The 26,157-nt window shown below is 33.2% G+C and overlaps 1 protein-coding gene across 9 annotated transcripts in view; it reads left to right on the plus strand.

Annotated features, from left to right (window-relative positions):
* Positions 1-26,157, plus strand: part of CSNK1G3 (casein kinase 1 gamma 3) — a 109,726-nt gene that overhangs the window by 74,431 nt on the left and 9,138 nt on the right. For 2 of the 9 annotated variants that reach the window (XM_012760710.3, XM_020290211.2), the window contains exons 7-13: positions 1,296-1,381; positions 1,504-1,588; positions 3,468-3,616; positions 4,583-4,678; positions 8,233-8,328; positions 18,490-18,596; positions 19,117-19,140. In XM_012760710.3, the coding sequence (XP_012616164.1) occupies positions 1,296-1,381; positions 1,504-1,588; positions 3,468-3,616; positions 4,583-4,678; positions 8,233-8,328; positions 18,490-18,596; positions 19,117-19,140 (643 nt within the window). Of the gene's footprint in view, positions 1-1,295; positions 1,382-1,503; positions 1,589-3,467; positions 3,617-4,582; positions 4,679-8,232; positions 8,329-18,489; positions 18,597-19,116; positions 19,145-26,157 lie in introns of those variants that run through there. The other 7 variants (XM_020290213.2, XM_020290212.2, XM_076008325.1 and 4 more) reach the window with 7 other exon arrangements.

The following is a 26,157-nucleotide window of genomic DNA, read 5'->3' on the forward strand; positions in this document are numbered from 1 at the left end:
CATATACTTAATAATATATATTTTCAAATATTCCTTTCTTTCTTTTTTTTAAAGTTTTAATTTTTTGTAAAGATGGTGGTCTCTCTTATATTGCCCAGGTTGGTCTTTAACTCCTGGCCTCAAGCAGTCCTCCCTCAGCCTTCCAGAGTGTTGGGATACAGAGGGGAGCCACTGCACCCAGCCCTATTTATTTATTTCAGTAGTATGTGTATTGAGTGCCTGTTCTGTGCCACTCATCACACTAAGTCCTGAGGCTCATGAGCCAAAGAGACATCTGCTCTCTTGAAACTTGCATTATTGATTAAATAATAGTTACACAAACATATATATTTAAACTATAGCAAGTGTTATAGAAGTATAGAATGTTTTGACAATACACATAGTAAAAATTAAAACCTTTTCTTACCCTTTCACCCTAGTTCAGATACATACATTGAAGTTTGCTTTTCTGAGTCAGTAGTATGATGATTATTCATTTGGATAAAGTATCTTGGACACAAACATCCTCTCAGTAAAGTATTAATTTTTCTTTCATTGTTAGCATTTTTATATTATTTTAAAACATCAGGAAATCTAAACTATTTAATTTCAGTGTAAAAAAATTTAAATATCATTGTCAGCAAATATTTATATAATGTCTCCCTGAGCCTTGGTCTGTGATTGTTATGCATTTATGTGCTGTACAACATTTTGTTACTAAGACAACAACTTGAAAATAACAATTTGTCCAAGTGGCATTTTTTTGGTGATAGCGGAGGGATTATTAATGCTGGTATATGTCGAACACAAGTGTTTCTTAAAATATATTATACACAATACTGATTGTTTTTAATGTTAATAGAGAGTATGTGTGATGGAAGTTTTGTGCTCATATAAATTTAGGAAATGTGGTGTTAAATAAAGTTAAACATTTTTAACTCTGCTTCTCAGAACCTTTAATGTGTTATGTTCTGAATCTTTAAGTCAGAGCTGTAGTAAACAGTGACTCTATTTGACCATGGAATCCTGTTTCCCATGGCCTTTATTTCCATGAATAGAGATCTAAACAGATAAATAAATCTCTAATAACATCTAAAAAATCATAATGGCATATTTTTAAAATACACAATAATTTTAATGTAAAAACATTATCATTTAACGGGACATGATTTTATCATCTATAGTCACTAGATCTGTATTTTGTCTTTATATGTTGAACTTTTGGAAATTAGTTTATACATAATGAAAGAATCAGTTCTCCATTCTTGCATCTTTATCTAGTAGAGAAAAGTGAAATTTATGTTCTTATATTTCAGAGCAAAGTAGAAGAGATGATTTAGAAGCTTTAGGTCATATGTTCATGTATTTTCTGAGAGGCAGTCTTCCTTGGCAAGGCTTAAAGGTAATTATTTTTGTGTTACCTTATTGAATTTCATAAAATGTTAAGATTTATTAGGGTCCTCTCTTTCAGCTAAATAAGTCTAAAAGTACCACATTCTCAGGATTCTTGTGTGTGTGTTTTAGGCTGACACATTAAAAGAGAGATATCAGAAAATTGGAGATACAAAACGAGCTACACCGATAGAAGTGTTATGTGAAAATTTTCCAGGTAATGAATAATGCCAAATTGATTCATGTACTTAAATACAAAAAAGCTGAAGTGCTAATTTTCATTGCTTAAGTTTATAAACAGTTTTTTTCATGCTTTAAAAAAATGAACTCAAAATGTGATTTAGAAGATGTCAGCATTTGATGCATAGCCATAGGGACAATTTGTATATTTTTTTGCAAAGTGGTATTAATGGAAGAAAATCTCATATTTTAATAATCTTGACTAATACCAGCTGAAGTAATATTTCCTTCAGTTACATATTTTAGTAACTTAAAGCATTTGCTAAAGAATACCAATTATAAAGTTATGGTGTACATTGTTAGTCATTTGCATCTTAGTGTTCAAAGGAGGTGTGTGAAGTATGATTTAGTTTAGTTTTCAAGTTACAATAAAATCTTTCTAGTTTTAGACTAATTTGATATTGGGGAGCTGTATGCATTTATGAATATAATTTTGTTTTCAAGTAGATTTATGGCAACTCAAACCAACAAAATTTACTTTTGGATTCTAAATCAATTAAGGAATAAGGATGTTACTGTTAATATATTAAAATACCTGCTGTGATTTGTGCAGCAACATTAAATGAAAAGGGAACTAAATTTGAAGGTTTAAGACTGAGTTCCTATCTCACTTCAACATTTACTGGTTATCCTATATATTGCTGGCATTACTGTTGTAATAATAATATCATCAATATAATCTAGGTAGCTCTTTCTCAAGGCTGCTTATGTTATTCAGTGATAGCAAACTTTAATTATATGTTTTTTTCTTTCTACAACATCTAGAAGTAGAAGATTATTAAAATATTGGTTGATAGTACTAGGAGTTAAGGTGTAGGCATATTGGCTGGCTGTGATTAAAGAAGCCTATATAAAGGCACGAAAAAAGGGGGTACCAAAGTAAATTAGCCAGGTGATTATAGCTAGCAAGTGGATAATGGGAAAGTCACTATGTGAGGAAGGTCACTGGGTACCACTTTTCTTGCCCATTGTGCTGGGTGTCATGCTTACTTACTGGCTGCTAGCAAATGAATCGGAAGAGAAAAGCAGCTAGGCATAACCTGCCATCTCTTACTATAGTGATTTTCTGTGCCTTTATGGTGAGACACTCTGTTTCAGTAATTGCTCACCATTTTACCTGTTGGCATTTATAGTTTTTTTCTTCTTTTCTTTCTGGAAAATATGACCTTAAAAAAAAAAATATATATATATATAATACATTTGAGAATTATAGGTATATGTGGAGATTTGTCTATTACCAAATAATCATTAAGTATATGACTAGAAATTAAGAGAAGACTTACAGTGTGCTCCTGTGTTATGTTTTTGAGATCTGTTTTAGCTTTATTTTGCTAGTGTAATTTGTTGGAATACCACTCATAGCCAAGGTTAGGAATTTGAATCCTCTATTTATCAGTTTGTGTATGTCACTGGTTCTCAAGGAAATCCAGTAAGCTATTGCAGGTGCTTTTGTATAAATCAATTTCCACCAATATTTTAAATAAATTTTTAAACTCATGAACTGAGTGTGATGCTTTGTGATTAATCATGTATTATTAAGCTGCTAATTCAACTTCTAATACTGCTTGATATTAAAAATAATATTATAAAATAAAAATTTTAGCTTTTCTTAATGAAGTGAAGCAAAAATATTGGTTGTTAAACTAAACATCACCTTTTTCTTTTTTCTCTATTTCCTTTCCTCCTTTCTTTTCCCCTTTTTTATTTTGTTGTAATTAAACTTAGAAAATTTTAAGTTACAGTAGAATTTTTAAATTTTCTATGTTCTTATAATATGGTATGTTTTTAGACATTTAAATAATTTTATTATTGAGTATAATAGAAGTATATTGAAATAATTTTTGTATTCTTTCTAGAAGAAATGGCAACATATCTTCGTTATGTAAGAAGGCTAGATTTTTTTGAAAAGCCAGACTATGACTACCTAAGAAAGCTTTTTACTGACTTGTTTGATCGAAAAGGATATATGTTTGATTATGAGTATGACTGGATTGGTAAACAGTTGGTGAGTACTGTATGCCAGCAGTCCCTAACCTTTTTGGCACCAGGGACTATTTTCATGGAAGACAATTTTCCCATGGACTGGGGTGGGGGATGGAGGATAGATGAGTGGTTTCGGGATGGTTCAAGCGCATCACATTTATGGTGCACTTTATTTCTATTGTTATTACGTTGTAATATATAATGAAGTAATTATACAACTCACCATAGGTTGGGGTCCCCTCCTCTATGCTATGCAATAAGACTGTAGTATTTGTCTTCCTTTTAGCAGTACAAATCCTTCAACTTAAAAGAGTTGATAACAAATAACTTTTTTAAAGGATTCATTTTATTATTTTGGGGGGGACATTTCTTCAGGTAGTAATAATATTCTTTGAATTTTGTAAAAGTCCTACATTTGGATTCTCTGCTTTTTAGAGTGATGAGTTATTTTGAACTTTTTATCCTGATTTAGTTCTTAATGTCAAAGATACTCTTTTGTATAATAGTCTCAGTACTTTAATACTTTAGTACTTATTACCTTTATTGATGAAAATTAAAAATTTTAATAATTTTTCTCTGAGTCAAATATTGAAAATAATTTGAATTTTTTTAAACTTAATTTTTTAAAAATAATTTATTCTATTTATACATTAACTTTGGAAATGAGGGACATAACCAAATATATTTTTATTGTTTTGAAATGAAAACGTAACCTAAAAGTAATGACAGTATTAGCAGGTCTTTTATAAATATAAATACTTATAAGTATTTAAATATTTAAAAACATTTAAAAAGTAGGTATATTCTCTTTGTTTTTCCTTGTTAGCTTTAACAATGTATTTTGAGAATGGTATCTTTTCTTAAAGCCTTAATTTACTTAACAGTGTCTTTTATTTTTTCCTTGATTTTTTTCAAGCAGCTAAATAAATGATTTTAAATAAGATTTCTAAAGTGGAATGTATCGATACCAATTTTTATTGTATTGTAGCCTACTCCAGTGGGTGCAGTTCAGCAAGATCCTGCTCTGTCATCAAACAGAGAAGCACATCAACACAGAGATAAAATGCAACAATCCAAAAACCAGGTTTGCTGCTCTTTTAGATATGAAATATCTTACTTTGTATCAGTATTGAAACACATACTTTTTTCTTAAATAAAGCAGATTGAAGGATTAAAAATACATACATTTTTAATAGATAAACTATTTCTCCTAATTTTACTATTTATTAGTTTAATAATAACATTAAAATGTTTAATCATAAATTCCTAATTAATGGTATAAATTCATGTAAACTTTGAGTAATATTTGATATTTGATTAGTATGAAACTATTTAGATATTATATTGGAATGAATTGTAAGAGTACTTGATCTTACTATAGTCTAATTTAGTTCAGTAAATTGTTTATTGAGTTTCTGCTATTTACAAACTACTATTTTACACACTGTAGATATGTAGAAGTAAAGAAGACAGTATAACCTATAAGAAATGGTTTTGTGACAAGTGGCTAAAAGCAAGATTGCAGTTATGAACTCACCCAGACTGTAGAGTCAGACATACATGGATGTGGCTTGATCCTCGGCAAATTAATCTTCCAAAGCCTCAATTTCCTCATTTGTAAAATGAAAATAATGCATGTTAATTCCTAGCATATAATAAGCTTTCAATTCTAACTCTTGTCACTGGTGTCATTATTATCATGCTTATTACAATAAATACACAAATAACTACATTTCAAAGCAGAATAAGGTATATTATATAAAGTATTAATAAAGTGTCATGAAAGATCATATGTGGGGATCTATAAAGATTTTAAGGAAAAGGTGGCTTTTGAGATAAACCTGAAGAATGAATGGAATTTTTAAAGAGAAATCAAGGAGTAAGGGCATTTTGGGGATAGTGAACAGTATAAAATATGAAACATAAGTTTAAAAATGTAGAATTGGTTTGAGGAATTGCAAGTGGTCCAATTTGCTTGGAGCAGAGAGTAGGTAGAGAAGGATTAAACACGGAGCAGAGAGTAAGTTTGATACAAGGCATGGAAGATTGGTTGAGAGTGCATGGTTCATGTTTCCTGGGTAAAGGAATAGAAAGCTGTTGAAATTTTTGAGCAATGTTTTCATTTTTTTTTTTTTTTTTGTAAAAAGAAGGTTTTTTGAAGATGTCTTTAATTTAAAAATTTTGCTGTCACCCTGAGTTTTGGAAAAGGATAACATGTTCTCCTTTTTTACTTTTATATTGTGTATTCCATCAGAGTATGAGCGAAGGCTAAACAAGAAATGAAAATCAGAGGCAAGAACACTGCTTATTTAAAAACCATAGTAAAATAAAATGCTATACTTTAGAGGGTATTTAACAATATTATATTATGCTGTAAAGTATAGCCAATTTAAAAGATTAATTTTAAAATTTTGACTTAGAACAATTGGGACAATAAAGGGCCTTATATGTAAATTCATATATAAATTAAAATTAGTTTTTAACTTGAGTACTCTGATAAGATGCTGTCTATAGAAAGAAATGGCTCAGAAGTTGAGACTTGAGTTTGTGTTTTATAAACCAGAGTTAGTTTCTTGAATGTACTTGGAAGAAGATTAATAATTGGTATTCTCTGAAGTTCTTCATTTGACCTGTTAGGTATTATAATAAATGGAATTCTTCTTTTATTGTTGAATTAAATTATAAATTACATATTTTAGACTTTTAATTTTCTACATGTTTTGGACATGTCTTACTAGCTATATTATAAGCTTACTGAGGGTGGGAACCATATTTTATTTGTGCAGTCATTATTGAATTAAATGTGGGGAAATCCTTTAGGATAGACCTATATGTTTAATTTGAGACTTGTATATACAGATTCTCGTCATGATAAGAAGGTTATGTATCTAGATCAAACTCTTCTTAAATATCTATGAACCAGTAAAGTTTTAGGAGAAACCCACAGTTCAAAATCCCAGAGGAAATTAAGGCTAATTCTTTCAAATGACTGAAATCTTTGTAGTGTCTTTAGATAAATGGTAACCTTAAGGTCAGTAGGTTGAAGTTTAGGGCATCGTGAAATTCTGTATAAAATGATGGGCATGTTTAATTGTTTAGTCTGAGAAGAGGGTGCATAGCTTTTGCTATATTCTTAGAGAGTTCCATGACTCTAAAATGTTGCCTATTGCCCTGGATATTTTTGTCAATTTTAGCATTATTTTTATTCTTTTATCTAGATTTGATTTTATCTATTAATAATTTATTTCAATTTAAGCTATAAATCTGCTAAATTCTGGTTATGAATTTGGAATGTTTCATGAAAAGACATTAGAGAATTATCATAATTGTTTTGATGACATACTTCATGCCACAGAGTATATAATTTTGGATTGTACAATTTAATTGAGAAAGCTTAGTGCAAGATCATCTATTCTTGTGTCTACTTGAATTTAACATCTCTCCCCTAAAAGGTTGCTCCGGCCACTAATCTGCTTAGGCTCCCTGTAGCACAATGTGCTTGGTAATTTGTGGCAAGATTTTCTTGATTTTACTTGAAAAAGAAAGAAAGAAAAGAGCACTGAAGGCTTTATAATATATGTGATTGTGGTAAGGAGCTAGGTAGTATTTATTATTACAAGAATAGTAGGCTCTGAGTTGGGATTTCTGCTGTACTCCTTGCTCGCTTTGTGACCTTAGGGAAGTGCTTGACATCTCAATGTCTTCATTGGTAAGATGTGAGATGATACTATCTATCTCAAAATGAAATAACACATATAAAGTAACTAATGAAGAACCAAACACATAATAAAACTTGTATTCTTCTCCCTTCTTTTGATTAGTGCTGTTCACATTTTCTTGAAACATAGAAATTGACCTCTCTTAAGAAACTACTCTTAATTCTACTAGTAGATTATTATGTTTGTGGTCATTGCCATGTAGATTTGCCAACAGATCTGAAAACATTAAGAATTTTTAGCCTATTTCATAGAAATGGGTTCCTTAATTTGAACCAGATAAAAAGAGATCAAGGAGGCAAAGGGATTCACATGTGTAGGATTGTCACTTTTAAAAAACTTTTGTTTGTTTGTTTGTTTGGTCTTATTCTCATAGTATTCTGCTTCTCTTTTTTCTGTTTTCTCATGTTATGCTCACAATCAGAAATGGGACTAAGCAAGAGAGAAAATTTTTCTAGGATCTCAAGCACAGTTATTTAAGGATGATCATTTTTATCTTCTTAAAAATATCTCCTTATCAGAAAACCAGTTGGGACCTGTACCATAAGAAAATACAGTGGATGGCCTTTTAGAGTGCTCATGACTTATTTGGAGTGCTTTCTTGGGCATGTCATTTTTATCTTTTTAATTCTTTGTTAACTTCATTTATAAAGTTAGAGTGTGAAATCTATGATTTCTAAAGTCCTTTTACTTCTAAAATTTTATGGTTCTATTTTATTTTTATTATTGATCATTACACAATTTGGCAGTTGAAAATCTCTCCATATTCCACATGCAAAGATAACTATACCTATGATCCAGAATAGTAAGGATATTTTAAATTTCCTTTTATATGTTTGTTTTATATATTATAAGGATGAGATGTTTAACATATTGGGTTTTTCTTCTTCCATGCATGCCATATGCATTAAATAAATGGCAGTCGGCAGACCACAGGGCAGCTTGGGACTCCCAGCAGGCAAATCCCCACCATTTGAGAGCTCACCTTGCAGCAGACAGACATGGTGGCTCGGTACAGGTATTTTCTGATTTTTGCATGAGTGATTATTTCCCAAATTTATACAACTAACCCTTTTTTGGAACTCATGGCATGATTACATATCCTAATGGAAAGTTTGTTGCTGAACTCTATCCATAATTCTATCCTTTGTTATTTAACTACAAAAACAAATTAACATGGTCTAGGAAGACCACCAAGATTTTGCTTTTCTTTATTTTTGCAAGTATATACAACAATATTTAAGTCATACTCAAACAGATTAGAAAAACTGTTACTTGAAATATATGTTAAACTTGATTTTACAATAATAAGTTCAGTCTTTTTTAATGCTTTAAGTCTGCAGTCCCAAGGCCCGGGCTGTGGACTGGTACTGGTCTGTGCCCTGTTAGGAACCGGGCTGTACAGCAGGAGATAAGCGGCAGGCGAGAGCAAGCGAAGCTTCATCTATGAAGCTTCCTCTGTATTTACAGCTGCTCCCTGTCGCTTGAGTCACCGCCTGAGCTCTCCCCTACTCCCATCCATGGAAAAATTGTCTTCCATGAAAATGGTATCTGTTGCCAAAAAGGTTGGGGACTACTGCTTAAGTAATATGACATTTTTTAATCTTTTCCTTTACATTGATTTTGCCTCCTTCAAACTTAAGCCACTTAAATAGATATATTTTTTCATCCTTAATATCAGAATGTACTTTCTGGTTAATTGGTCAAATAAACTTGTCCCTAAATTTTATAATAGAATATTTTGCTTTTATACTTGTAGAAAATATCAGATGGAGAAAATAATTTTAATGACAAGTATTTCTTAAATACTCCCTTCAATAAATTGGATATTTGCATAAATTTAAAGCAGTCCTTTATTTGTAATTTGTCCCTTTTTTACACACTTAGAGACAGTTTCGATACTCTGCCCTCCCATGCTCACTAAATTTAAATCATTTATGTGTATTGTAGAAATAGGGAAATTATTATTACTAAGTCTCTTATATCTTTTAAAATACTGGTTTAAGGTATTATAAAAGCTAGTTTAAAATTATTGCAATAACAAATGTTAATACATTTTAATTTAGAATTTTTTTTATATTTTTATTTTTTCTCTATATATTTTCACTTGAATATTTTCCATTATGTTTTATCAAGTTTGCATTTTTCTTTATATATATATTTAATCAAGAGATTTATACTCTGGATTTTATTCTTTCTTGATTTGAACTCTAAAAATTAATTCATAATTAAATCTTATGAACTCTCATGTTTTTCTCACCATTAAATTTTAGAGGTAATTTAAATTATGTAACCAAATATTTTTGTAGAATTTTGAAGTTTGTGGAATTTTCAGTAATATGTGATAGAAATATATAAATAGTTCTATAAGAGTCCAGAGTGAAGGACTCAAAGGCAATAATGCCTGAATTGTAATACTTTTTTGACCTCAATTCATATCATTGGAAAAGCTAATTGAGCAAATTATACTCAATTTGCATAACACAAACTGAATTGGGTATGTATCTGTATATGTTTACGTGTTTCTAAGTTTGTGTGTATGTATTATAGGAAGTGTTTTGCTCAGAAAAATCTGCAACAATTAAGGCAATATTAGAAAGCTTTCCTACCACTTCTGTACCATTGCCACAAATTTATTTTCTTAGCCTCTTTTTACTCTCATGTGATTCCCAAAGGTGGCTCATGGAATCCCTTTGCACTGTCAAGGGTAAATAAATTTGATTGTTGGCTTAGTTACTCCAGTACTTCATGTTCTGTTGTTTCACATGTTTTCACAGAGGTATTTAAACTTTGCTCATTTCTCATTTCTCTCTAAAACTTTTCTGCCTATGGAAACTACATCTAATTTCATTCTAATATTCAAGAAATGATCAATTTTACTTAACTAGAATTCTGGTATTACATAAAGTAAACACATAGGTAAACAAAAAATGAATATAATATTTTCATGGACTTCATGAATGAATATATTTTATAATATTAACTGACCTGTTATGATGAACATTTAAAACATTTGATTTTCATGAAAAATTTACTGTCAGCCTAAATAGGATCATGTCTGAATCTTGTCCTATTCCAAAATACTGAATTTATTTATAATTTATAGTCCATACACTTTCAAAATTATTACGGAATTGTAAATTAAAACTAATGATAATAAGAGGAAAGAAAAGTGCCTAAAATCTGAGCTAATATAATTATTATAATTGAATACCATATTTTATTTTGAACAAAGACAGAAAGAGAACAATATGGTCTATGATTCCCATTGTCTGATAAAGGGAAGAGATAAGGAAAAAACTTTTTACTAATACAAAAGTCTGAGAGGAATTCGCCTTATGGCTCTTTGTGCAGTGGTCATTAAACCACCTTTTGAATAGGTTTCAAGCATTGACTTTGCAGGAAATGCGAAGATTTTGTTTGGCAATTAAAAAAATTATGCTCAAGTACTAAGGGCGTATCATCAAATAGTTTTTCAGGAAAGAGATTTTCATGACAAATAGATAGCTATGTGGTAATGAAATGTGGTATAGATTTAGGATATTCAGAAACAGAATCAGCAGTTACCTAAAATGAGCCATTCTGGACGTAGGCTTTCTTCTCTAATCTGTCACTGTACTCTTTTCCATGGAACTGACCATTGCTCTCAGTGCAGCACTCAGAAGCATTCCAGGCTGTTGAGAGCTGACATCCAAGATGAAACCTCTTTTAATTTTTGACCTACAGAAAGATCTTCAGATATTTGTTATTTCAGTTGTGCTTTTAATAGAAACTATTAGCAGAGTCTAAATTTGAACTCCATGCCTTTCCAGAATTATTATGTAACAGACCAGACATAAAAGTTACTGAGTTGGTGACATTGTGGTTAAGCTCTGGGGTCAGATTTGAGTTCAAATTCTGAGCCTGAGATTATTTTATCAGTAAATTGAAGATATTACTAGTACCTCTACCTTGTGGTTTTGTTGTGAAAATTTAATTTTAAAAAAGTATTTTGCATAGAAGTTGGGGCTTAGGAAGTGCTAATAAGTAAGTAGAATATATTATTTTTGCAAATTAAGAAACTTGACTAGTATTTTTATCTATCTCTGGGAAGTGAAGTATAGAAGTACAATTTAAAAAAACATTGCTAAATGGAATTTTCCTAATTTTATTTTGTCTCTTTAGTGAAATAATGTTAATTCACTAAGCAGAAGGATACAGCTATACATTTGATAAAATTTTCCCAATCAAGAGACTAAGAATAATATTCAGCTATGTAAAGGCTTTATTTGAATCTATTCTTGGCCTGTGTGCATTCTGGAAAACCTCAGGGGAATCAACTATGCCCCTTTCTGTTCCTCCTTAGAATCATTGGTAATAAATATGGATGGGAAACTTAGACCTACAACATTCAGTTTCTTGGCTGTTATCCAGCAAATAGTTATATAACTGTTTAGTAGGTGCTAAGCATTGTTCTAGGTTCTTTGAATGAAAGGAAGAATACAGAGACATGGGGCCTGTGTCCATGGAGCTTTCAGTCACTGGAGAGGCTGACAAGCAGGCAGGGTTCATGGTGGAGACAGCACAAGGTGCTAGGAGATTATAGAGGAAAAGCACCTAACCTGGATTTAGTGGGTCAAGATTTCCTGGGAAAAGTGATATCTAAATGGAGACTTGAAGAATCAGTAGGAGTTAATCAGCAGAAGAAGGTAGTAGGGGGCAAGAGAGGAATGTATACCAGGCAGAGAAGGCAGTGTGCTTAAGGGTATGGAGGAGAGAGAGACACCTTGAGGAGTTGGTATCTTCAGTCAAGCTGGTGTTATTGAGAAATAAAACCAAGAGGTAGAAGGAAGCAAATCATGAAGAATCAACAGGTCTTGTTACTAAATTTGGACTTTATTCTGAGGATATTGGGTAGTCATAAAGAGAATTAGATAGGGTACCAACTTGATCAGATTATTGTTTTTTAAAGATGACTTTCATTGGAGACAAGCATTGAAGGGACTAAGTCAGGCACATAGCTATCAAGTCTATAGCAGGAGAAGAGTGATGGGTAGTGGAGATGAAGAGAAATGAAAAGATTTGAAAAATAATTCAAAAGTAGAGTTTAGTTAGGGATGGGAGCTAAGGAGAAAGGAAGAATTCAGTTATCCTGTTTTGATGTGTTTCTACTTGGCAAATGAAGAGCACCAAAATTAGGTTTTAAAATGTACCACTGGCAGCAGATAGTGGTAATCTCTATTTCCGTTGTTCCTGTGTTTTTCATTGTAGCACCACTCCATTGAGCTCAGTGCCAACTGAGAATCTGATCCTATAAAGCTGAGAGGTAACTGTAACTAGAGGGAAGAAGACAAATAATTAAGGATGCTACCGAAAAACTATTTTACACGGTATATAGTGTAACTCCTGATTGTTTGGAAATTTCTTATAGTTAGGGACAGCCTTTGGTTTGACTCTAAATAATTATGTGATTCTTAGCAACCAGGGGAGAAAAGGGCAGAATGACAAATAGTGCAGACATGTTGGTGCATCTAGGCTCTGTTGAGGAAAATGAAAGAATAATATTAATTGTTGTAATAAACACTCTGATGTTTTAGCTGATAAAGCATCAGAAGTACAAACACAGGTGATGATAATACAAAAAGAATTAGACATGTGTTTTGAGATGGTAATAAAACATACATACGTGGTTAAAAGAGGAGTAGTAGATAACATGTCTCAGTCACTTTTCAATTTTGCTAATTGTGAATGCTGACCTTTCTAAAACATTTCTAAAACTAGTTTCAGTCTTTTCTATCTGAAATTACAGAGTTACTAACAAGGATCAAAATCAAGTAACTATTCCAATCACGTCTTTCTATTCATAGTTTTCTGGGGTACTGCAATCTGCAAAAGAGAGGTGGAGTTACATCCCTTTATTACTTCAAATTCCAGTTCATCTCCTTTAGTTTAGTTTAGGAAATTCCTTGTCTAGTTATCACTGGATAAATCAGCATTATGAATTTATTTTGATATTCTTTTACAATAACATTAATGGTAACATCTCTAAAGACTGGAATGTTCAAAGGAAATAACACTCTAATACTTACTCTGTAAGTGAAAATTAAATTGAAAATTCATTTTGGTTTGTCTTTGTTGACAAAGTAAGAATGTCACTGTGCTTTGGGGTCATCTTTTGGAATATCAACTCTAGCTATATTTTTTAGGATATGTAAAAAAGTTGGTTTCATATTGTACATGTGTACCCCAGCACAGGTTTAGTAAACCCTTTGGAAATTACTCTTTCAACTGTATCTCATTTGTTAGTGTGCTTTCTTATAGGTGCCTTTTAGAAAAAGCTGAGTATATAAATTAAATATATAATGTTTTAATATTTATAATACATTTATTGGATAGATGGAGATTTGGGTAATATATTAAGCCTCTATTGTGCACTTGGTAACCATGCTTACAAGAAACCAAGTAGAAATTAGGAAGATAGTAGAATAACTAATTTGTATGAATTTATTATATTTATAAAGTATATTAATTAGCTTTTAAACATCATTGACTATAAAGATACTTCCTATGTGTTGTCTCTGTACTCTAAAGTCTGTGAGAATGATGTCTTTTAGAGTTAGGTTTGGCAGGCACCTGTGAAATGAACCATTATTTATCTCTCACACTTACCTATGTGCTATTCCCCCGAAAGCCCCCTTAAATTCTGACAGTAAAACTGGAGTCCAGTTGCCTTTTTTTTTTTTTTTTTTTTTTTTTTTTGAGACAGAGTCTCGCTTTGTTTCCCAGGCTAGAGTGAGTGCCATGGCATCAGCCTAGCTCACAGCAACCTCAATCTCCGGGGCTCAGCGATCCTACTGCCTCAGCCTCCCGAGTAGCTGGGACTACAGGCATGCGCCACCATGCCCGGCTAATTTTTTCTATATATATTTTTAGTTGGTCAATTAATTTATTTCTATTTTTGGTAGAGACGGGGTCTCGCTCAGGCTGGTTTCGAACTCCTGACCTTGAGCAATCCGCCCGCCTCAGCCTCCCAAAGTGCTAGGATTACAGGCGTGAGCCACCACGCCCGGCCCAGTTGCCTTTTTTTTTAATGTCTTAAAATAAGAACTGTGCTAACTTTTTTGTCAAATTGGGAATGTCAGAAGAAATTTCTTTAAGAATAACAGCAAACCTGTAAAACATCTGAATTATTTTTTTGAAATGTCAAACTTCAGAGGATCTGTTATTTTTTATACACTTTTATTAAAGAAATCAGCCTGATGAATACTATATTTTAGAGGCTTTTATCTTCTAGTTCAAGTTATAATTCTAGAAATATCACCTAAATAGAATGATTCTTTAGAATTTGGCTTATAAAAATAATTTATATATATTTGTTTGATTGATTTAGGCTTTCTAGAATATAATGACACATTATTTACAATTTTATGTGTTGTTTCTCCTGTGTAAAAAGAACACTAATTTTAAGTGAAAAGTTTTAATACCGTGATACACTCTCAAGTCACTGGTGTTAAACAGGACAACTTTATAGGGGACAGCAGCAGTATCTTATCTTTACTCTGTTACCATATAGATTCTATTCTGACTTTGGATTACTGGCCTCTTACTCAGAGTGTTAGGGAATCTGAGAAACTCTGAAAAAATTACTTCTTTCTGAGAGATGTTACTTCTTTCTGATCTGGTTCTAGTCAACCAGGTAAAATGGGATTTGAAACATTTCCATAAAATAAAGTTTACCAAAGTTGGATTTAAAAGTTCTTCATCTGTGAACTGAAATAAATCAGATTATATAACAATGTATACATGGTTACTGTTCCTGGAAAAGATACAGTTACTGTTGTTGGAACTTAGAATACCTGGGGTTCAAATTTTCAATTATGCCTCTAAAAATAAGGGAAGAACATGTTAAAGGAGCTGCCTATAAGTTGAGGTGGAGTCCCTCCACTTATCTAGGGCCATTGAACAGAAGGGAGAAAAAGAAACCTGTTAAGTATTATGTTGAGGGAAGAACAGTGAAAACTGTTCAGTTAACTGGATTGATTATCTGCTATATACAAGGCACTCTGTTTGTTAAATGTAGTGAAGAATATATAAGATAAGAATATTCCTTTCCAGCTACTTTGCATTTTAGTGCAGAGGCTCTGACATTTTTGAAATTAAAAATAACCAAATTATGTTCAATAATTAGAACCAATAATTATTTTTAAATGTTTTCAGAAAGAGGAAGAAATAAAGAGAAAAAATTGACAGCTCAATAGAATGACAGAAAGGGGGAAGCAAGTGCTCCAGAAAGAGGCACACTCAGATTAAGAGTATTCTTTTCCTTGGATTGCCTCTGAAGATGATCAAGGCAGTTTTATATGTTTTCAGCTAGAGGCACAAATGCAGTATTCATTTTTAAGTACTTATTCTACATAGGATACAGGAAACTGAGTTACCATAATTTCCAAATTAACTCATATATGTTGGTTGATTTCTGGTTACTTTTCTTGGAGTTGGGAAGAGAGGCCTAGTTCTCCACTCTAGAATATCAGATCTACAGGAGCAGGAGTGTTAATTAGTCTGTCTTGTTTACTGTGGTGTTCCAAGTACCTAGAACAATGCCTGGCATGTTGTAGACTCTCAGTAAACGCTTTTGAATTAATTACAATTTAGAAATGTAAGGTTCTATAAATTGTGCTTTTAAGTCTAACAGGCAGCTGTCAACTCTGGTGCCCATGCCTTTGACATATGACTTTTTTTTTTAAATGAAGAGATTAGATAGTGAGTAGTTAGGGGGAACATCAAAGATGAGTCTTAGATTTGGAGCCTAGAAGTCTGGGAATATGGTAGGGCTTCAAATGAAACAAGAACCATAGAAGATAATAGATTTAAGAGGGAGTGGGATAAATTTAGTTTCAGAAATACAGAGATTGAGATGTCAGACTTGGTCCAGGAAACTGAAGATACGGGTGAGCAGTTACATATGTAACCACCTTTACATAGAGGCCATAGTTGAAGCCGTGATTATAGATGAAACTATTAATGCAATAGTGATGGCCACCATTTGTTGAGCTCTTGCTATATGCTGGGCACTGTGCTTTATATATTGATATTTATGTATTAATTCATTTCATCATCATATCAACCTTGTTAAATAGATACTACTCTTTCCCATTTGTTAATTGAGAATACTGAGGTTTAGCAAGATAAAGTATCTTTCCCATGGTCACGTAGATGATAAGTGGTAGAGCTAGGTTTTGAGTCTAGACCCATCTTACTCCAGAGTCATCAGCTGGCGCCAAGTGACAAAGCTGCATAGGAATATTAGGAACTGAGCAAAGTGCACTGAATACATTTTCTAGGAATCATTGGTAACCTTCAAGAAAACTCTTATTAGAGTTCTGATATAGGGATAGAGATCAGATTGCAGGGAGTTAAGGAATAAATGAATGGAAAATCTTGTAAAAATGAAAGTGGTGAGTTATGTTTTTCCCCCCAAGAAGTTTAAAAATAAGGGGAAAGGAATAAATAAGACCATAAGGTGAATTTGCAGGGACAAGAGAATTTGGGAATTTCATTATGACTTTTATCATATTTTAGGATTTGATTCATGCATGCATGCATTCATTTATTTTAGCAAGTATTTATTGTGTGCCTGCTCTATGCCAAGTGTAGTGGAGAATAAGACAAGATTACTATTGTCATGGAACTTAATTTTAATGGAGGCAGGTGGGCAGAGGTAGGTGTCAAGAAACAAATAAGAAAATAAGTGAGAAAAATAGCAACTCTGATAAATACTATGCAAAGAATTAAAAATAGGTTATAACATGAAAGACTGTATCTACATGGAAATTTATATTGTGTGATAGAAAAGGCCTATTTTAGAGATGCTTTTTGACAGTGTGAAAGATAAGAAGACAGCCAATAAGTAGGAAGAGAATTCTAGGCAGTGACAGTAGAGAATGCCAAGTTTTTAAAGTGGAAAGAAGCTTGACATATTGAATGGAGGCTAGTGAGCCACAGGGAAAGTAGTATGAAATTAGAGGTAGGTGGCTCACACCTGTAATCCTGTCACTTTGGGAGGCCAAGGCAGGAGTTTCACTTAAGGCCAGAAGTTTGAGACCAGTGTGGGCAACACAGCAGGACCTTATCTCTACAAAAAATAAAAAAATTAACTGGACATGGTAGGTAGCACATGCCTGTAGTCCCAGCTACTTGGAAGACTGAGGCAGGGGGATTGTTTGAGCCCAGGAGTTGGAGGCTGCAGCCAGCTGTGATCATGCTAGTGCACTCCAGCATGGGTGACAGAGTAAAACTCTGTCTAAAAAAAAAAAGAAAAAGAAATCAAAGATAGGCAGGAGGCATCATCATGTCATGTGGGACTTTGTCAGTTGGCGTAAGGATTATAGATTTTTTAATTCTATATTAGAGAGTTATACATGATCTGATTTATATCTTAAAAGGAACACCCTGACTGATGTGTGGACAGTACATTTTGTGGGAGGTGAGGACAAGGAAAAGCATGAGACCGGTTAATAGGCTTTTGTTCTTAAGAGATCGTGGTGGTTTGGACTGGAGTCCTAGTAGTAATAGAAATGGTGAGAACTGATGAGATAGGGATATGTTTGGGGTAGGATTTAACAGGACCTGCAGATGGGTTAGATGTGGGGTTTAAGTTGAAGAGGAATCAGTGACTCCTGCGTCTGAACAACCGGGTGAAAGAATGGTCTTGCCTTCTATTTAAATGGCATTTTGAGATGGAGACCTGAGTATGATTAGAGATTGAAGTGAAGGATCCATTGGAAGGAGCGATACTGAAGTTTTCAAGGAAAGTTATTAACAATGTAGCAAGGTGCCAAAGGACATGGGTACACAAGACAAAGCTGATTGAGACATAATTGTAGGTATTAGCCTTAAAAACCAAAGGCAAAGAGACATAAGACAGAAATTTCAAGATAGAAAGGAAATAAGTTAAAAAGCACAAATTAGATGACCCTTCATCTTTAATAAAATGCTAAAACTGTTACTATATTCAATTATGAACAGCTACCTACTAATTGTTTTGTATTCCTCATATTAACTTTCTAATTTAAATACTGTAACCTTAATTATGTTCACCTTTGTATAATCTATTACTTAGTGTGTATGTATATTTGTGTGTGTATGTGTGTGTGTGTATATATATATATATATATATAAGTTTTTTTTTTTTTTACAGGTTGTAAGTTCTACAAATGGAGAGTTAAACACAGATGACCCTACTGCAGGACGTTCAAATGCGCCCATCACAGCCCCTACTGAAGTAGAAGTGATGGATGAAACCAAGTATGCATTTGTTTTGCTTGTTTTAGTAACTTTTTGTTCTTAAACTATGCATGTTTGAGATTTATAGTCATACAGTTATTTCAGGAAATTTTTTTCAGGGAATAGGTGCATGTAAAACAAGTTGTATGCTTAATGATTTTAATTACAAAGTTTAAAATTGTGCAATTCCAGTAAATATTTTAATAATACAAAGATAGTTATTTAAGATCTGTGTTCAAATTCTTATTTAGAATTAACAGCATATTTTTTGCTTTTGATTTTTAGGAATGTTGATGCATGAAAGTAATTGCTGTACTATTAATAAACATTTTTCTGTAATCATAAGAATAATTATAAATTTTATAAAATGCTGCATGCTGTAATATATTGAATTAGTTTTTAAAAATATACATTATTATAACACTGGAAAAATATAAGCATGAAAAACAACATGATAATTTCAATTTGGGCTGTTTCTGATAATTTCTCTCTCTCTCTCTCTTTTTTCCCTTGTATTTTTTTTGTGTGTGTGTGTGTATAGCTGCCAGAAAGTGTTGAACATGTGGTGAGTTCTCAAGTGTAGGCAGGCAGAAATAGCTCCGTTGACTGTGATTTCAAAGATTTCGCACCATTCTGTGTTTTTTGAAAACAAACCTCTTAACATAGAAATCATAATTTGTGGAAGTTATTCAAAAGTATTTGATATCATTAATATAGCCCTGAAAAGGAAGAAAAAATTATTTGAGGAGCTCTTTTGCCTGCTGCAACTTTTTTGCTTCAAGTGACATAGATTTGGGGCCACTTTTTAATTGCCAACCCTGCTTGTGCTTGTGGATTCATTTTGTAACATAGTTGTTATTTTCTATTTTAAAGAGAAAGATAGGTTTTTGAATTAAGCTTTCCTTTTTCCTGTTTGTAATTGTCAAATTCATATAGCACATCCTTTCCTTCACGAATAGTGTCACTAAAACAGTATTTCATTTACTAACCAATTATCATTGCTTTGAATACAATATTGATAAATTTTATGATAAACATAGTGAGAAAGTAATTTAAAAATTCTCATCTAAATATTTCCTGATAATTTCAGTTATTATGAAAAATAATATTCTTATTAGTAGAAATATTAAATTCTGACATTTGCCTTTAGTTGTAATATGTTTACAATGCTTCTCAGTTTCAAGACAAAGTTTGAGTCAGCTCTTGGTGTGAATAAATTACGAAGTTGCTCAGATTAGTAAATTTTGAAGCATTTTATTCATATACAAAAGGAAACTTATGTAATTTTTAAATCAATGCTCATTCGCTGGCTACAAAATGAGGAAACTTTTGCAGATACTTCTTTTTAAAGAGCAGTGACCAAATAGGCATTTTAATTAGTTTTGACTATAGAATTTATTGACAGTGTGACTAAGTTATATACTTGTGTGTCTTTAAATAAAAAAATCAAAACAGCTTATATTTGTGAATTTTAGGTAAAGTAGTAAGTACAGTTATGAAAGTAGAGTGGCAATGCGGCAGATTAGAATGCACACGTCCTTTGCATTTAGAGATAGGTTGTAAAATCTTATTTCTGCCACTTGTTTGTTAACTTTCATGAGAGCTTATTTCTTTTTCCATAAAATGAGGCTAATAATATCTACTGCATAGGCTGTTAAGCAAATTAAATGTGATAAAGCTCTGGTATTTCATCTGGCACATGGCAGGCTTTCAGTAGCTATTATCACCCCTATTTATTTCTCCTCTTCCAGCTGCCAGTGACCTTTCTCATCTGTGTTTTTCCTGGTCGTGTGCAAGAACATCCAGTGTCCTATGTTTTCTCTTCCATACCTGCCACATTCTTCATCGCAACTAACTTTTCTGTGTTCACATTCTCCTAGAGACCTGTTTTCAATCAAATCTATTATAACATATTTATCTGTTTATCCATTTGATTATACTGCTGAGATTTCAGAAATACCTGACAGTGTCCTTGCTCTTAAGTAGATTATAAACTAGCAGGGAAGATTGCAGTTGTGTTACCAAATGTTAGGATATGATTAATACTATGAAAAAGGCATAAAAATTGGTTAGAGCTTCTAAAGAAAAAGATTATTTTCTGACTGGGATGCTCAGAGAATGCTGTATGGGGATGGCTTTGAAGAATGGCATAGTAATTTATTTAGTTGGGATGAGTGTGAATGTGTGTGTTTATGGGTTTGGGTCTCTATCTGTAGGCATTGGAAGATGAGAAGGAAGAAATGGTGGGAAGGCTGTTCCTGAAGGAAACATTCTTCATTGCTTGGAACAGCATGTCCTGATTCTTGGCATGGCACCAGGCTCTTCATACCTTTCATGTGGTATGATAGGCCCTGCCTATCTTTCCAGCCCCATTTTCCATTCTCAACCCTATATTCGTTGGTTCCTTAAATCTGCCTTTGTTATATTATTCTCTTTATCTATCTTCCACTTCTTGAAACTTCTTGAATATCTTGAAAACAAAGCCTTTTTCATTATCAGATCCTTAGTGGCTAAAACATTATGCCTCAGTAAATTATTCCTAAATAATGTGATATACCCATACAATGAATATTTGACAATATAAAGCAATGTAATTGAAGACATTATGCTAAGTGAAAGAAGCCAGACACAAAAGAACCATGAATTTTGTGATTCCATTTAAATGAAATGTGCAGAATAGGCAAATACATAGGCACAGAAAAAAAGATTAGTGATTACCTAGGGCAGGAAAAAGGAAGTTAAGACTGATAGCTAATAGATAATGGGGTTTCTTTATGGTGTGATAAAATGTTTTAAAATTAGATAGTGGTGATAGCTGTACAACTCTGTGAATATACTAAAAACCACTGAATTAGATACTGTCAAAGACTGAATTTTATGATATATGAATTATATTTTAATAAAATGGTTGTTAACAAAAAGAGAAAAGATAGCAACCCATGAGATCAGTGAAACTTTAGTCTAGGAGGGTTCAATACATCAGAACTTTCCTACTTCTTTACTAGTTAAGAACTCTTTAAACACATAAGGTTTTATATTTCCTTCAATTAGGTTTATTCTTACATTTCTGCAAGTTTATTATTGTGTTCCTCATATCCTCTTAGTCTGTGACTAAGAAATGTGAGCATGATTTCCTTTTCTTTTCTTTTTTTTTTTCCTTAGAGATGGGGTCTTGTAATGTTGCCCAGGCTGGCTTTGAACTCCTGGACTAAAGTGATTCAAAGTGATTCTCTCACTTCAGACTCCCCAATAGCTAGGACTGCAGGCATGCGAGCCACTGTGGTGCCTTTTTCTAAATTGCATCTTCTTTTCTCTCTGCTACCATTTTACAGGTGGTTAGGGACCTGCTTAGAATTTCTCTTTCAGAATCTGTTTCTTTTCCATCTTACTTCTTACCTGTGATTGGTAGAGATTCCTTTCACCCCATCCCATTAAGTAGAATGTATTCTATGATGGACATTTTAGCATCAAGTTCCCCAGACTAGTATCTCACTGGGGCAAACATACGATTTCCAAATGATGGAAAATATTCTGTTACTCCATTTAAAATGACTCCTTCATTAGTAATTAGATTTTGCCTTACTTGTTTACTGTAGTTGAGAATTTTAAGACAAGTGATACACATGATAGCATCCTCATCATTCCTTTCAGGAATTTAAGATCACAATGTTTCCTTTAATACTGTTATTTAGTTTTAAAATATAATGAAACCATCTTTCTCTTTCTCTCTCTGTCCCTCCCTCCTTCTCTCTTCCTCCTTCCTCTCCATCCCCTTCTCCCCTACTGTTTTCTTCTTCCAGCATTTACTGAACAGATTATTGTATGTTTGCTAATATAGTAATGATGAAGATATATGAAGGTTTATATATTAATACCATTAGGGAGGGTAGAAAGTACACCAATGACTTGTACGGTGGTTCTCAGCCCTCACTTCACATTACAGTTACCTGAGGAGTTTTAAAAATATACTAATACTTAGGCTGTACTTTCAAAGTTTCTAAAATTTTGAATCATTAGTATTATTCATACATTTTGCTAGTTGCTCTATGGTAGAGTCTGGTTATCAGTATTTTTTAAAAGCTTCCAAGGAAGCTAAGGACATTCTAAGGTGATTCTAAGGAGAATAAAGGTTGAGGGACATTGGTCTAATACAGGGTATTGCAGGATTAGCACTGTAGGAGAAGGATACAGTGTTACTGGAGTTCAGAGAATGGAATATGTACCTCCAGCTGGGAAGATCAATGAGGTCTTCGTGGGTAAGGATACATTTGCACTAGTTCCCAAAGATGAGTATGATTTGGCAGAGGAGATTGGTAGAAGTCAGAGAGGTAGGAGGAGTCAGAGAGAAGAGATTGAGCTCCAATGATGAGCAAGGAAAAATGGAACCAGTCAGAGGAATAACTCATGTGGGTATAGAGTATGTGAATACATTAGTGGAAGCTTAGGTAGTCTAAGTTCCCAATCTCAAAGGGCCGTGGTAGGCAGGTAAAGAAATTTGAACACTATCTTTCTCTATAAGAAAGCAAGCCAAGAAACAATATGTGATTTTAAGGGGAGGAGCATTAGAAAAATTAATTTGACAGCAGTTATGAAGCTTACGTTACTTCCTAGAGTTGATCAGATTGCAGAAAATGGTTCAAAAATATAAATTAAGTTTTCCTATGAAACTAGATGGAGAGTTTATTTTGGCTCAGTAGTTTTTAGTGATTAAACTGTCATTTAAAAAAATGTTTTAAGATGACTGTCTTGGATCATTCACTTAGTTTCTGCTAAGTGTTTAGGACTTGATAGTCTCTAGAACTATAAAGATGAAAAAAACATATGTTTCCTCAAGAGATAATCAGTGAAGAAGAGGCATAAAAATTATAATATGAGGTGATAGGGAATGTAAATTATAATATGAGGTGATAGGGAATGTATAATTTTGCGGGGAGAGGGTAAATAGATTATAGGTGCAAGGAGGAATATGTACAAAGATAAGGAGGTACCATGTGGTATGTTCTAGGAATGACAGGTAAATCTTTCCTTTTCCTTTTCTTCTTTTCTCTTTTCTTTTTTTCCCACCCTCCCTCTTCTTCTCTCTCTCTCTCTTTCTCTCCCTCCTCTTTTTTTTTGTCTGTAGTTTAGGCTGCTTGAGAATGAAGCCTAATGGAGGATAAGACTGAGAGGAGAATGGAAATAGATTAGAAAGCACATTTTGAAGAGCTGTCAGAACCATTGATGAGATTTAAGAGGGAAGGGACATGGCTTGTTTATGATGGGGCAATTTGAATGGCAGATTGGAGTGAGTAGAGACTTATACCTGGAAGTCAGTTAAAAGGCACTTAGCAATGGTGGAGGCAAGTTGAAAAGTTCTGAATTAAGCCAGCATGAGAAGATAGGAAATTTTTGGAAGTCATTTCAGACTTAAGGGACTAACTACATATAGATGGAGAAGAAGAAATTAGAGATGAAGATGGGTATGCAGGTTTTTAGTTGGAGTAGTTATATAAATGGATGGTCTTGTTCTCTGATCTAAACTCTTGTTGCTCAACTAAATAGTTCCTCATTTTTTAAATCAAGAGATCCAGAGATAAGAAATTACATTTCAGATATAAATTTTAAGGGGAAGAATCCTTTGTCAAAGAATTAAAGATTAGCTGTCATCATCAACCCAGGTCATGAGAGGATTGGTTCTAGAGTCCTAAGTGGGTAGGATCTAGAGGCACCAGAAGTCTCTCAACCAAGGGATGAGCCAATAAATCATTGTAGAAAGATAAATAAGAACTTCATATCTAGACAGGGAAACAGGCTTCAGTGTCTGGGTGGGTTTGAGAAAAGGAAGTAAGTATATGACATAAATCTGGGAAGATAAGGCAAATTGTAGATGAAGAAAAAGGCAATGAATGAAGTAGAAATGGTGGTACAATGTCAATAGCAAATCCTTGACCTTTACTGTGTATGTTTTCTACATAGTGCAGGACTTTGATCTATTGTGATTTCTTGTTTCCTGAACAGCCTTAGATTTCATCAGAAGCTGGACTTAACATTTATTCTGAAAGGATTTTGGATTAAAGATGTAGCTTCAAAGCTTTAGGCTAGCTACTAAATGATCATGTCATGGTATGACCCTGACTTGTGAGAGCATGTTGGCTCACTGGAACTACATAAGGAATAACAAAAAGCCAAAAGGCAAAATAAATAAATAAATAAAAAGAAAGAAAGAAAGAGAGAGGGAGGGAGGGGGGAGGGAGGAAGGAAGGAGAAAGGAAGGAAGGAGAAAGGAAGAAAGGAGGAAGGAAGGAAGGAAGGAAGGAAGGAAGGAAGGAAGGAAGGAAGGAAGGAAGGAAGGAAGGAAGGAGGGAAGGAGGGAAGGAGGGAAGGAGGGAGGGAGGGAGGGAGGGAGGGAGGGAGGGAGGGAGGGAGGGAGGGAGGACAAATGAAGCCTTAACAAGAAAGAACATGGTTCAAATGTCTAGTAAGCTTAGTCAGTTTCCCCAGGATAGTTGCAAATAGTCTAGATCTGAAGAGACTTCAAATGAATATGAACTAATGTGTAAGAAAATACAGCCATGGGGCAGCAAAGAGAGAAAATGTATTCAGAATTTATAGGTGTGGATAATTTTTTAAGGCTAGATAATCAAATTTGTTGATAAAAATGACTTGCTGACATTGAGAGAACTGCTGTATATGCTAATTTCTGAAATTCTTGCCATTATTTGCAGTAGTTCTGGTCAATAACTGGTGTTTTCTTTTTTCCTTTCAACTCTACCAAGCTGAGAAATTACATGGTCTCTGTTTATGCTTTTGCCTGCACTCGTATAAATTGAAAACATGGGTCCACTCATGACCTGCAGTGCTCAGCTCATAGCATCCAGGACTGAGGCCCCATTGGAAATGGAGAAACAGGAGGGGTGGTCCAGCAGTTACGTCTAGAGAGTCATGTTTCTTGACCTTGGGTTTCAGACTCCTTTAAGAATCTGATGTAAACCATTTTTCTACAGAAAAGCCTTACATAGGCACTAAAATCTTTATTTTATAAGATTTCACTAGGGTTTGTGGCCCATGGATAAGAACTCTATCTTTAGAATATGCTTTAGCATTTTGATTGCATTCTTACTCCAGGAGTCAGTTGCATTTATGAGACAAATCACTCATTTATTCAATAGATATTAAACGAGTACCAACTTTGTACCAATTTGTTGGGGTATATTATCTGTGAGCAACCTTCATAACAAGATTACATTCTAGTGCGAAGGCAGATAATAAACAAATAAAAGAATTTCAAAGTAGTAGTTAGTAATTACAGTGAAATAAAACAGTAATATGATAGAGTGGCTATATGGCATAGCACTGTTTCAGATTAAGTGCTAGAGGTGGAAGACAATTGAAGTGTGACCTAATTTCTTAATTACTAAGACTATAAATGAGATGTTTTGATAATGACTTCTATCTTGATAAATAAGCCATAAGGTTAAAATATCAATTTACCTCTTCTGTAAGTAATACCATATTTTGAGAGCATCTCTGTTCTCTTTGTATTTGGACACATTCATATCACATAAAGCAATGCTACCCTCTGGTGGTAGTCATTTTAATAGCA

The sequence above is a fragment of the Microcebus murinus genome, chromosome 11 (genome assembly GCF_040939455.1).
Source record: "Microcebus murinus isolate Inina chromosome 11, M.murinus_Inina_mat1.0, whole genome shotgun sequence".
Taxonomy (NCBI): Eukaryota; Metazoa; Chordata; class Mammalia; order Primates; family Cheirogaleidae; genus Microcebus; species Microcebus murinus.